At 44.4% G+C, this 14,161-nt stretch overlaps 1 protein-coding gene across 1 annotated transcript in view; it reads right to left on the bottom strand.

Annotated features, from left to right (window-relative positions):
- Positions 1-1,657: 1,657 nt before the first annotated feature.
- The window catches only part of CRPPA (CDP-L-ribitol pyrophosphorylase A), a gene marked incomplete at its 3' end in the record, with an annotated part of 105,112 nt that continues 92,608 nt past the window's right edge, over positions 1,658-14,161 (bottom strand). Inside the window, exon 4 of the mRNA XM_089659638.1 lies at positions 1,658-1,762. Coding sequence (XP_089515764.1) covers positions 1,658-1,762 — 105 coding nt within the window. The remainder of the gene's footprint in view (positions 1,763-14,161) is intronic.

The following is a 14,161-nucleotide window of genomic DNA, read 5'->3' as shown; positions in this document are numbered from 1 at the left end:
CGGCTGATCGGGAAATGTTCGATTCGCGCACCCGAAGTAGGCAAAATTTCGGTTTCGACACGAATCGAATATTTCCTGAAATTCGACTCGAATTCCGGTTCGCCTAGTTCGATTCGCTCATCTCTATTAGAGGCGCTTCTCTCCTTTTTCTCATCTACAGAAGTTGCTACAGCTTATTTGGAAGCCTTGCCCTCAGTGCCACACGGAATCCTACGCTCTTCATACAGTAGCCACTAATACCACCATCACCCATACTACCATTTCCCAGGACTTTGCAGTGTTTGCGCTGTTACAACCCTTCCTCATTTTTCCAGATCCTCACATGTAGTTCTGGGATGATTCCTCACTGTTCTCATGATCACTGACACTCCACAAGGTGAGATCTTGCATGGTGCACCAGACCTGGGGAGACTGACACTTGTTTTGTGTTTCTTCCATTTGTGAATGATTGCACCAACTGTTGTCACCTTCTCACCAAGCTGCTTGGCAATAGTTTGGTAGACCAGTCCAGCTTTGTGTAGGTCTACAATCTTGTCCCTGACATCCTTTGGTCTTTGCCATGGTGGAGAGTTTGGAATCTGATTGGTCCAGAAGCCTTCCCTGGTGGCCGAGCTGGGACTGGGAGTGTCTTAGGGGCCCCGCTGGGGTCCGCTGCGGCCCGGATGGCAGCGGATTGGGGCTAGGAGCGCAGGAGCTCCTAATGTGTGTCCGGTCCCGTCGCCATCTTGAACATGTTGGGGTGAGCGGGGTGCTGGAAAGGTCGGGGGAGGTGAAGGGGTGCTGGTCAGGGATGGCGAAGCAGAGTGTCTGTAACGCCGTGGGAGGTGAAGGGGTGCAGGTCAGGGATGGTGAAGCAGAGAGTCTGTAGCGCTGTGGAGGAGTCTTTTGAGTTCTTCTGTGAGGGGAGAGGGAGAGTGGAGGGCAGCAGGGTCAGCAGCTGGTTGGTAGTAGTCTGCGGGTGTAGTAGGTTGGTGTCCGTGGGTGCGGCGGCACATCATCAGTGGGTGCGGTGGTTCGGTGAGCGGAGAGGTCGTAGGGTTCCTGTGGACAGGTGTCTTTTATACAGGTAACAAAATGAGATTAGCAGCACTCCCTTTAGGAGACTGCTTCTAATCTCAGCTTGTTACCTGTATGAAAGACACCTGGTAGCCAGAAATCCTGCTGAATGATAGGGGATCAAAGACTTATTTCCGTCATGAACATGCAAATCAGTGCATCATTTGTTAGACATGCATTTCTTTTGAATTTTTTGTTGCTATTCTGTCTCTCAGTGTTACAATACACCGAACATTCGATTTTTAGACCGATCATTTCTTTGTGAGTGGGCAAACATTCAAAATCAGCAGGGGATCAAATACTTATTTCCTTCACTGTAGGAGACAGACAAACCTAGCAGACTGAATGCAGCCTCGCCTTACCTTTACTACTCCGTGGTGGTCACTTGTACAGCATTTCCCACAAAAGCTGTAACTGTGTACATCTTACACCAAAACAAATCAGCTGCCCAATTAGTGTTTGCAGACCTTGTACAAACTGAGCTTAGTGCGGTGCTCCAGGCAGCAGCGAGTGCCCGCTGGCTGAACGGCCGTGTGTTTGCAGTAGTTAAGTGTAACTCAAACATTTAATGTGAGGTCACCTCCACGAACGTTATATTTACCTTCCACAGATCGGGGGGGCCTTCCACTAACTTTGCTCTGACTTTACTGTATTCCAGGGCCAAATGTAAGCATTCTGTGCCAAAATCCAGGTCGTAGTCAGTGCACTGTTGGCAGAAAACAAAACACAAATGTCTTAAACAGCTGAAACATATGGAATGCTCAGTTACCATAAAGAGACCCAGTCACTTTGCCCATTTAAGGCCCATGACAGAGTCTTTTGCTAGCCCACCTCCCAAGCCACCTATTCTCATTTTTACCTTTGCTTGGGCCCAAATGGCAAATCGGCAGACAGAAACACTGTTACATGGCAAAGAGGAAAACCCCTTCAACCCTGTGAAAGCTGTGACACCGACCCACATGGATCTTACGGAGGACTGGAATCCTGACTCTAATGAAGGAACAGAACAGGGGAGGAGTGTGGGAAGGAGAGTATAGCTGGGTCATGGTGGACTGGCAAAGGACTGTTGAATGAGCAAAGTGACAGTCTCTTTAACCCCTCGCCTACGGGGCACTTATACCCCCTTCCTGCCTACAGGGCACTTATACCCCCTTCCTGCCTACGGGGCACTTATACCCCCTTCCTGCCTACAGGGCACTTATACCCCCTTCCTGCCTACAGGGCACTTATACCCCCTTCCTGCCTACAGGGCACTTATACCCCCTTCCTGCCTACAGGGCACTTATACCCCCTTCCTGCCTACAGGGCACTTATACCCCCTTCCTGCCTACAGGGCACTTCTACCCCCTTCCTGCCCAGGCCAATTTCCAGCTTTCAGCGCTGTCACATTTTGAATAACAATTGCGCAGTCATGCAACACTGTACCCATATGACATTTTTATAATTTTTTGTGACAGATAGAGCTTTATTTTGGTGGTATTTAATCACCTCGGGGTTTTTTATTTTTTCTTAAACCAAAAACCACTGAACATTTTGAGGAAAAAAAAGTTTTTAATTAGTTTTTGTTATAAAATTTTGTAAATAAGTGATTTTTCTCCTTCACTGATGTGCGCTAATGAGGCTGCAGTGATGGGCACTGATCGGCTGCACTGATATATGGCACTGACTGGCACTGTTAGGCGGCAATGATAGGCAGCACTGACAGGCGGCACTGACTGGCACTGATAGGTGGCACTGATTGGCAGCACTGATAGGTGGCACTGTTTAGCATTGATAGGTGGCACTGACTGGCACTGATGGGTGACACTGAAAGGCAGCTCAGGTGGGCACTGATATGTGGCATTGATGTGCACTGGTTGGCACTGATATGTGGCATTGATGTGGCACTGATGGCCACTGGCAGGTGACATGGATGAGCATTGAGAGCTGGCACTGATGGACACTGACAGGTGGCACTGCTGGGGCTACACAGATCATCAGGTCACACTGATCATCAGTGTTCTGATGATCTGTGTACATGTCCCCTCCGAGGAATGCCGATTACCGGCTCTCCTCTCCTCTGTCAGCGTGACAGCTCGTGAGGAGAGAAATGCCGATAACCGGCATTTCCCTGTTTAGATGTGATCAGCTGCGATTGGACACAGCTGATCACATGACCGAGCCGACATCTTCGGCTCTTTCCGTTGATCGGTGATCCGCTGTGTCCGAGGGACACAGCGCAACGCCGATCGCCGCACTGCGCGCTCCCAGAGCCGCGCATGCGCACTGAGAAAGGGAGGACGTCAAATGACGTCCTCCTAGAACAAGAGAACCACCTTGCGCCCGTCATTGGACTATATGGCAGGTGGGAGGAGGTTAAAGGGTACATATTATGATGGCTGTATGCCACATACAAATATCCACATTTCCAGATGGCACAGTTTTGCAATCCAACAACCAACATAATTTTGGACAGAATGAAATTACCATTTGATGAAGGCCAAACATGACATCAAGCGGATGTCTATATCGCTAAGCCATTTCAACTTTACCAGTCCACCTTCTGTATATTATAGCATAGACATGTTTGGTATCGAACTGATTGTTATTCTTGTAAACATTTGTGTAAACACTTGTTATTAATGTAGCAACAACATAGCATTAATTATGGAAACTGTAATTGAAGTGGTTCTAAGGGCCGGTTCACACCATAGAAACTCACTCCGGATACATTCTAGATGCGTTTCTGTATGCGTTTGACACATTCCAGTGCGTTTTTTATTTCTGGTTCATTTTTTCTCCTCTCTTTTTGTACAACCTAAATAAGAACATGTGCGGTGCAGTGTGTTTTTGGTGCATTCCATTGTGTTTTACTGAGGTCCAGTACAATTCAGTGCAGAAAAAATGCAGTATGTTCTTTTTTTTTTTTCTGGAACTGGAGCGCACTGGAACTGACCGCACTGGTGTGAACTATGCCATTGGAAACCATGTGACCTACTGTCAATGTGTTTTTCTATGCAGAAAAAAACCCACTGGACTGCATGTGGTATGAACTGGCCCTGCCAATACAAGTTTTTTTTACCCTAATGCACTCTATGCATTAAGGTAAAAACCTTCTGGTTGTTGTCCCCCCCCCCAGCCCCTCTTACACACATCTGAGCCCGATCTCGATCCAGCAATGTGAATGAGAGCAGCGTCTATCTCTCTCTCCTCACTGGACAAAGAGGCAGCAGCGGGAGCTATTGGCTCCTGCTGCTGTTATTAGCAGCAAATGATGAGGGAGCAGGGCCGAGTCATGCTTCGTGTGTCAATAGACACAGAGCCGGCTCAGGATAGAGCACAAACAAGTGCCCCCAGGACAAGTGGTTTGCTATGGGGGCATTCGGCAGCGGGGGAGGAGCCAGGATCCTCAGCTGGGGACCCTAGAAGAGGAGGATTGGGGCTGCCCTGTGCAAAACCACTGCACAGAGCAGGTAAGTATAACTTGTATGTTATTTTTTTTTTAATTTTACCTTTAGAATCACTTTAACATAACTCTGGGCAGCTCATCTGTATGTTAGTACAGGTCACTAACCCAAGTCTGACAAATGTGTTCTCCTCCAGACTATATAAACTAGGCTGTACTAATAGTCCTCATGCACACGGGACGTTTTTACAGCGGCTGTTTTTGGATTTTGATGTTTTTTTTCTACAGCCAGTAAACCCCCCCAGCATGTTATCCTATGTGTCCATACACACATAGACTGGAATCAACGTTTTTTTTGTCTGGGATGTTTTTTGGCTGGAAAAAAAACCCAGGACTAGTGGGTTTCTGGAAGAGTTTTTTAGCTGTAAAAACGCTCTAATGCTGAAAAACACGGAAAAACACCGCAAACCAGCATTTTTGGACTTTTTTTTTACAAAAAAAAAAAATTTTTGTTTTTTAGCTGTAAAAACACTCTTAACGCTGAAAAACGCAGCAAAACACGGTAAATCGCAGCAAACCAACGTTTTTGGACATTTTTTTGAGCAAAAAAAAAAAAATTGGGGGAGTAAAAAAAAAACACAAACGCAACAAATGCCTCTAAACCAGTGGTTCTCAACCTTCCTAATGCCGCGACCCTTTAATACAGTTCCTCATGTCGTGGTGTCCCCCCAACCATAAAATTATTTTTTCGCTGCTTCTTCATAACTGTAATTTTGCTACTATTATGAATCGTAATATAAATATCTGATATGCAGGATGTGTTTTCATTGTTACAATTTGAACATAATTAAAGCATTCTAATTCATGAAATATCGTTTTACCTCCAATACTGCTGCTTTCTACACAGTAGCTGCTTTCAACACAGTAGCTGCTTTCAACACAGTAGCTGCTTTCTACACAGTAGCTGCTTTCTACACAGTAGCTGCTTTCAACACAGTAGCTGCTTTCTACACAGTAGCTGCTCTTTTTACACATGTGTGACTGGTCCACATAAGTACATTATGGTGCCAACCCTGTCACATACACCTGTATTTGTACGGGGTGTATGTGATGGGGTTGGCGCGATGTCATCACGCCGGGTACTCGTATGTGGGCGTAGCTGCATGTGGGCGGACCCACCTGGAGACGGATGGAGGAGCGATGTCTCTGTTCCTAAGACCAATGGAAATGTGTTTTCCGATGGTCTTGGGCGACCCCTGTGGAAGGGTCGTTCGACCCCCAGGTTGAGAACCGCTGCTCTAAACGCTAATGCGAAAACGCTGAAAAAGTCATGTTTTTGACGTGACTTTACACAGCTAACGGTACCGGCGTTATTAAAATGCCCCGTGTGCATAGAGCCATATTATTTAGCTTTCCCACGTCTACGAAGTACGGTTTACGATAGCCATTTAGACATTTACGACAGGGCTCATTAGCTGGCTGTGAAGATCCTGGAATGATTTAATGGGATTTATGATAGCCTGTTCTTTAATGTGGTGGCTTTTAAAACTGGTTGTCCCCTTGCTCAGCATAGACATTAGACTGAAATCTACACTTTGTTTGCAAAAAAAAAAGCATGGCATTGATGCACAACATCCCTGTTCTGTTCTCTCCAATGCCTTTCAGGTCATCAGACAGAATCATCTTTACAGTCACTGTTTATGCTAGAGCATACAAAGACATTTTAAATATTTGTACACTTCCAACCTTTTGGCAACACTTTGTGGGAGGCCCTTTCCTATGACCCGGCAGCTGTAAACAAAGCCAGCTCCATAAAGATATGGTTTGACTGGTTTGCTTCAGAAAAACTCACATGGCCTGTTCAAATCCCTGACCTCAACCCCTACTGAGCACCTTTGGGGTGAACTGGAATACCAACTGCGAGCCAAGTCTTCTCATCCAACACCACTACCTGACCACACAAATGTTGCTTTGGCTGAAAGATCACAAATTCCCATAAATACCCTCAATAATGCCCATCACCCCATCTGTCTTGGAATTAGTGCCTGCTCATAATAACACTTAAAGTGTTGAAGTAGAACTAAAGGCAAAACTTGTTACACACTCAGTTTAGTGTGTATGGCTAGAGAGGTTTGTTTTTTTTGGGAGTGTGCGTGGGATCAGCACAGGGCCAATCAGCACTGTCCAGACAGAGTCCTGGTCATGCAGACTAGAGGCGGACTGACCATTTGGAAACTCGGACACTGCCCGAGGGCCCGGGGTCAGTAGGGGGCTCCATGAGATGCCCCTGGTACCTTTTTCATAGGCTTTTTTGAGTTTGGGCAAGGACACATGGGCCCCATAATCCCCTATTGCCCGGGGGCCCCATGAGTTGTCAGTTCGCCCCTGATGCAGACTCATAGGACAGGCAGAGCAGAATGAAAATTCCTCCTTCAAGCTTTAACCAGTTCTCTGCTGGACACTGATAGAAGTCACAAGACTGCTAATTACAGTTGTGTTCAAAATAATAGCAGTCAGACATCACTAACCGGATCAATCACTGTTTTTGGTAGAAATTATATTTCTACATGGCAAATAATTTACTAGCAGGTGTAGTAGAGTAATAGAAATCCAACAGACCCAACAGTCATGACATGCATGCTGCTGATTCTGTGTCATTGAATCACTCATTGAAAGGGGCGTGTTCAAAATAATAGCAGTGTGGAGTTCTATTAGTGAGGTCATTCATTCTTTGAAAATCAGGTGGCAATTATTGCCCTTATTTAAGGAAGGAAGGCAGCAAATGTTGTACATGCTGGTTACAGTGCATTTCTCTCTGAAATTCTGAGGAAAATGGGTCGTTTCAGACATTGTTCAGAAGAACAGCGTACGTTGATTAAAAAATTGATTGGAGAGGGGAAAACATATAAAGAAGTGCAGAAAATGATAGGCTGCTCAGCTAAAATTATCGCAAATGCTTTAAAATGGCAACCAAAACCTGAAAGACGTGGAAGAAAGCGAAAAACTACCATTGGAATGGATAGAAGAATAGCCAAAATGGGGCGGACTCAGCCAACAATCAGCTCCAGGAAGATGAAAGAAGGTGTGACGTTCCCTGTGAGGACTGTTACAATTAGGAGACGCCTATGTGAAGCCAAGCTATCTGCAAGAAGCCCCCGCAAAGTCCCACTGTTGGAAAAAAGACGTGCTGAAGAGGTTACAATTTGCCAAAGAGCACATTGACTGGCCTAAAGAGAAATGGCGCAACATTTTGTGGACTGATGAAAGTAAGATTGTTCTTTTTGGGTCTAGTGGCCGGAGACAGTTTGTCAGACGACCCCCAAACACTGAATTCAAGCCACAGTACACTATGAAGACTGTGAAGCATGGTGGTGCAAGCATCATGATATGGGGATGTTTCTCATACTACGGTGTTGGGCCTATTTATCACATACCAGGGATCATGGATCAGTTTGAATACATCAGAATACTTGAAGAGGTCATGCTGCCTTATGCTGAAGAGGAAATGCCCTTGAAATGGGTGTTCCAACAAGACAACGACCCCAAACACACCAGTAAACGTGCAACATCTTGGTTCCAGACCAACAAGATGGACGTTATGGAGTGGCCAGCCCAATCCCCGGATCTTCATCCAATAGAAAACTTGTGGGGTGACATCAAAAATGCAGTTTCTGAGGCAAAACCAAGAAATAGAGAAGAACTGTGGAATGTAGTCCAATCATCCTGGGCTGGAATACCTGATCACAGGGGCCAGAAGTTGGGTGACTCCATGCAACACAGATGTAGAGCAGTTCTCAGAAACAGTGCGACTACAACCAAATATTCATGAAGTCATTCAAAGGAAAGCAAAATCTTCAAACATTTTTCAGTTTATATAGTGAATGTTTGAGTTTGTAAAGAAGAATACAAACATTGGTTTTTTTTTTTGAACCGTCTAATATTCACTTTTCTTCAAATTTTTTAGAGGAACAACACAAATTTGATCTATTTTTCTTCATGTTTTGATTTGGAATAGAATGTGTCGTGTTCCCAATGCATTTGTGTGGATGGAAATAAAAGCTATTAGAAGGATTTTCAGCTTTATTCACTTTTTGCAACACACTGCTATTATTTTGAACACAACTGTACCTCTGATGAGAAAAGATATTTAGCAGTTTATATTTACTAAAATAATTGCATTTCCATGTTCTGAGTACTGTGGGAGACCAAATAAAGTAGGTGACGGGTCCTTGGTTAAGTAACACTTTAAAATGTTTTTTTCTTTATATTTATACACAAATGGTTTACTTTTCATTTAAACTGAATGGGTTGTTTTACAAAGTGAGGATTTATATATATACGTTAATACAAATTACAGATTGGATTATAGACAGTACAAAGAGCAATCATGATGTGTAAAGGCTAGCAGCCCACAGTGCCCAATCAGATTTTCGCGTTCATCAGTTTTTAACCACTTGCCTACCGGGCACTTATACCCCCTTATTTACCAGGCCAATTTTCAGCTTTCAGTGCTGTCGCACTTTGATTGGCAATTGCGCGGTCATGCAAGATTGTACCCATATGAAATTTTTATCATTTTTTTCTCACAAATAGAGCTTTCTTTTGGTGGTATTTAATCGCTGCTGGGCACTTTACTTTTTGTGCTATAAGCAAAAAAATTGCAAAAAAATGTGAAAAAAAAAAAGTTTTTTTGTTTCTATTATAAAATTTTTCAAACAGGTAATTTTTCTCCTTCACTGATGTGCGTTGATGAGGCAGCACTGATGGGCACTGATAGGCAGCACTGAAGGGCACTGATAGGCAGCACTGATAGGCAGCACTAATGAGGTGTCACGGATAGGTGGCACTGATATGCGGCACTGATTGGTGGCACTGATAGGCGACACTGATAATGGGTACTGATAGACAGCACTAATAGGTGGCACTGACTGACATCACTGCTGGGCACTGACTGGCGGCACTGCTGGGCACTGACTGGCACAACCGCTGGGCACTGACTGGTGGCACTGACTGGCAGAACTGCTGGGCACTGGTGGGTGGCACAGGTGGGCACAGGTGGGTGGCACTACTGGGCACAGGTAGGTGGCACTTCTGGGCACAGGTGGTGACACTGCTGGGTGGCACAGGTGGGAGCACTGCTGGGCAGAGGTGGGTGCATTGCTGGGCACAGGTGGGCGCACTGCTGGGCACAGGTGGGCGGAACTTGTGTGTGGCACTGCTGGGCACCGATCATCAGGGCACTGGTGATCAGTGACCCTGATGATTGGTGCCGATCCCCGCTCTGACAACTGCCGGTTTTTGGCAGTACTTTCCTCACGACCTGACAGCATGAGGAAAGTGCAGCCGAGAACCAGCATTTTCCCGGTGATCAGCATGTCATTGGACACGGCTGATCACGTGGTAAAAGGCCGCTGTGATTGGCCTTTTACCACGTCACGTGCCTCGGACTTTGCTGGAATAATATATTCTTCAAAGCAAAATGGTGAACTTTGAGGCATATTGTAATAAAACAAAAGCCTTTAGATTACTATAAAGGAAAATGCGCATCCGTGGGTCACCAGATGGTGCCACCCAACTTTTTTTTTTTTTCACGTGATCAGCTCTGTCCATAGGACACAGCGATCATGGAGATCACCGGGTGCGTGCCCCAGGGGGCGCGCAGGAGAGCGCGTTCTGGGAGGACGTCATATGATGTCCACCCAAAACTGGCCGGCCGCAGTGCAGCCATCATTCGGCTATCTGCGGACGGCAATTAGTTAAAGAAGTCACAACCATGACTTAAAATAGAATTCCAATCATTATCTAACGATAAACCTACACCCTCCCCCATTCTAAAAGTATTCTCACCTAACCCTGTAAAGGAAAGATTGCTATACTTACCTATTCTGAAGCCAGTCTGGTCCCACACTGAACTGTCAGTGGCGGCTTCTGTGTAGAGGAGGGGCAGCCGACAACGGATGCCCCATAGTAAGTCTATGGGTGACCTCATCTCTCAGCCGTTGTTGGCTTTCACTACCTCATAGAAGCCACCGCTGGAGACTGGAAAGGAGCGACTTCAGAACAGGTAAGTATAGCGATCTTTTTTTAGATAGGTTTAGAATGAGGATGAGAGTAGGTTTAAAATTAGTTACAGTGCTCAGCATAAATGAGTACACCCTTTTTGAAAAGTAACATTTTCATCAATAGCTCAATGAACACAACAAAAATTTTGAAAATTTTGACAAAACTGAGTTTTATAGAACATTTGTTTGGCTCATTACATGAAAGTAAGGTTAATAATATAACTTAGATTACAAAATCTTCAGTTTTACTAGATTTTGATGCAAAAATGAATCGACCCTACAACAAAAATTACTCCATCTATTTTGTATGACCTCCATGATTTGTAAGGACAGCACCAACTCTTCTAGGCTTGGAATGAACAAGTTTGTGACATATTGCAACATCGATCTTTTTCCATTCTTCAACAACGACCTCTTTTAGAGCCTGGATGCTGGATGGAGAGCGATGCTCAGTTTGCCCCTTCAGAACTCCCCATAGGTGTTGGATTAGGTTCAGATCAGGAGACATACTTGGCCACTGAATCACTTTCCCCCTGTTCTTCTTCAGAAATGCAGGAGTGGTCTTAGATGTGTGTTTTGGATCATTGTCATGTTGGATAAGTGCACAACGACCAAGGGCACGGAGTGATGATTGCATCTTCTCTTTCAATATAGAGCAGTACATCTGTGAATTCATGACACCATCAATGAAATGCAGTTTTGCGACACCAGCAGCACTCATACAGCCCCACAGAAGGACACCGCCACCACCATGTTTCACTGTAGGCACCGTGCATCTTTCTTTATACTGCTCAACTTTGCAATGCCATACAGTTTTGAGTCCCAGTAATCTTCCTCTTTTTTCAACATGGGCTCTGGCAAATTCTAGGTGGGGTTTTTGTGCACGGGCTTTAAGAGAGGCTTACTTCATAAACAACACCCATGCATGCCATTCCTCTGCAGTGTACACCATACTGTGTCACGGGAAACAAACACCCCAGTTTGGCTTTCTACTTATTTAGCTAACTGCAGTGAACTTGCATGGCGATTTCGTTCAACCTTTCTCATCAGAAGATGCTCCTGTCAAGGTGTTAACTTCCGTGGATGGCCTGAACATCTCTGTGAGATGGTTGCAGTTCCTTCTTTGTTGCATTTTTGCTACAGTTTTCTGACTGATAAGTAAAGCTTTGCTGATCTTCCTGTAGCCTTCACCTTTCTTGTGTAAAGAAATTATTTTCTCTCTCAGGCCTTGTAACATTTCTCGTCCATGTAATGCCATTGCTGACAACATGAAATGGGGAGGGGTTTTCTTTGTTAAGTAACGCCCTTTTATAATCATCTGTCTGCTGTACTCCTGTTTAATGAATAATTAGACTTACCTGTAGTTGAATTCTTGTTAATTAGGATTTTGTTGTCTAAACTTTAGCTCCTAAGACTTTCATTGGAGTGTGTTCATTCTCCTAGTATGTAAGCTCGAAAGAGCAGGGCCCTCGATCCCCTCATGTTTTGCATTGTATTGGTATTGTTCTGTCACATGTTCTGTCCCCCTTTGTAATGTACAGCGCTGAGCGAACTATTGGCGCTTTATAATTACTGTATAATAATACTGTATAATAATAATTTTTGCAACATGGTCTTGATTGAATTTGTTAGGAAAAATACTGTGTGTGTGAAAATTAACAAATCTTGTTTGCAATCAATGGCCGGCATTTCTGGGAGTATTTTATAGTATAGTGTCCCATAAAAAATGTTGATTCGGAAAGGAAAGGAAAGGAAAGGAAAAGAAAAAAAGAAAGGAAAAGAAAAAAATAAAGGGAAAGGAAAAGAAAAAAAGAAAGGGAAAGGAAAGGGAAAGGAAAGGGAAAGAGAAAGGAAAGGAAAGGAAAGGAAAGGAGAAATGAAAGGAAAGGAGAAATGAAAGGAAAGGAAAGGAGAAAGGAAAGGAAAGGAGAAATGAAAGGAAAAGAAAGGAAAGGAAAGGAAAAGATAGGAAAGGAAAGGAGAAAGGAAAGGAAAGGTTTTCTGACAAATCTGTTGGGGTGTACTCATTTATGCTGAGCACTGTAGGTAATGACTGTAATGCTACTTTATTGCTGGGGGTTGCTGAACTGATCATAATGCTCCCTCTGCGTTAGTAGGGAAGCCTGTATAAACCATGGATGTATTTTCGATTTTTCTGCCAGGATGTGAAGTGGGAAAGATGCAACATGGTCTTGATTGAATTTGTTAGGAAAAATACTTTGTGTGTGAAAATTAACAAATCTTGTTTGCAATCAATTGCCGGCATTTGTGGGAGTATTTTGTAGTATAGTGTCCCATAAAAAATGTTGATTCAGAAAGGAAAGGAAAGTAAAGGAAAAGAAAAAAAGAAAGGGAAAGGAAAAGAAAAGAAAAAAAGAAAGGGAAAGGAAAAGAAAGGAAAGGAAAGGAGAAATGAAATGAAAGGAGAAAGGAAAGGAAAGGTTTTCTGACAAATCTGTTGGGGTGTACTCATTTATGCTGAGCACTGTAGGTAATGACTGTAATGCTACTTTATTGCTGGGGGTTGCTGAACTGATCATACTGCTCTCTCTGCCTTAGTAGGGAGGCCTGTATAAGCCATGGATGTATTTCGGATTTTTCTGCCAGGATGTGAAGTGGGAAAGATACAGCGCTCCCTTCCTCCAGGCTATGGAGCCACAAATTTACTCAAATGCTTTCAATTTTCTCTATTTACGAGCAAAGAAAATTGCAGCAATTTCTGCAGATTGCTATCCCTTTGGCAGCTTTGGGTGTTTATGGAAAGCGTTACTGTCAGGGTTATGGAATATAAAAGGTATGAAAATGGGACATAACCCTAGTGAAAAAATATACCATTATCAAGTAATGCTATACGACTCATCTATTCATTTGTATAAAATACAAAAAAAGCAGCACTTCCGTATTGTTTTTCCATATCCAACAAACTTTTTCGATCAAAAAGCAGATTCAGTAATCCAGAATATTACATATCACTCTCCGCCAGACTGTTTCTCCTTCTCCTTCAATGCATTTATCTCCAGTAGACATTAGTGAAGGATCCTGGCACAGCAGCCATACACCTTCCTCTTCATGCATTGTTTGTGATTAGGCAAGGCCGCTTACCCGACAAGGTGACAAGGTACACTTCCTACCCCAGGGGTGCTCAACCAGTGGCCCTTGGAGCCCTCTGATGTGGCTCTCAACCTCAAATGAGGGAAGCACATCCACAGGGGTCAGCAAACAATTAATCACAATCTGTGCTTACCTACCCGCCATCCCAGAGTGCACCGAGATGGCTCCGCCAACAGAGGAAGCAGGCGGCCATGGAGGGAGAAGAAGCCACATAAGCCAATGCGTTCTCTGTAGCGCCGGCTCCTGTCCCAGGAGAAGTGATGCCAAGTGCCTTTTGCCTGGGACCCAACCCCGCAGGAAAGCCGCAGATGCAGGTAAACTGTAGTGCATTAGTGTGAAAGCAGCCATATAAGGGGCTCAGAACAGTAAGGGATTGTTTACATTTGCAGTTTTAGAGGTATAACCCCATAACTGAGATGTGTACTGGTGTATGTGGCACTGGTGTAGCGCTAGGAGTTCCAATAGCGACCCCGCCCCATGCTCCGGGGGGCCCGTGCAGCCTCCCAGTCACATTCTGGTTTACACTTGGACAGGAGGAGTAGCAGGG

Source organism: Staurois parvus, unplaced genomic scaffold, assembly GCF_062004578.1.
Source record: "Staurois parvus isolate SC_StPar_1 unplaced genomic scaffold, SC_StPar_1.0 ptg001178l, whole genome shotgun sequence".
Taxonomy (NCBI): Eukaryota; Metazoa; Chordata; class Amphibia; order Anura; family Ranidae; genus Staurois; species Staurois parvus.
The sequence above is the reverse complement of the archived record's forward strand: the minus strand, read 5'-3'. Positions and strand labels throughout refer to the sequence as shown.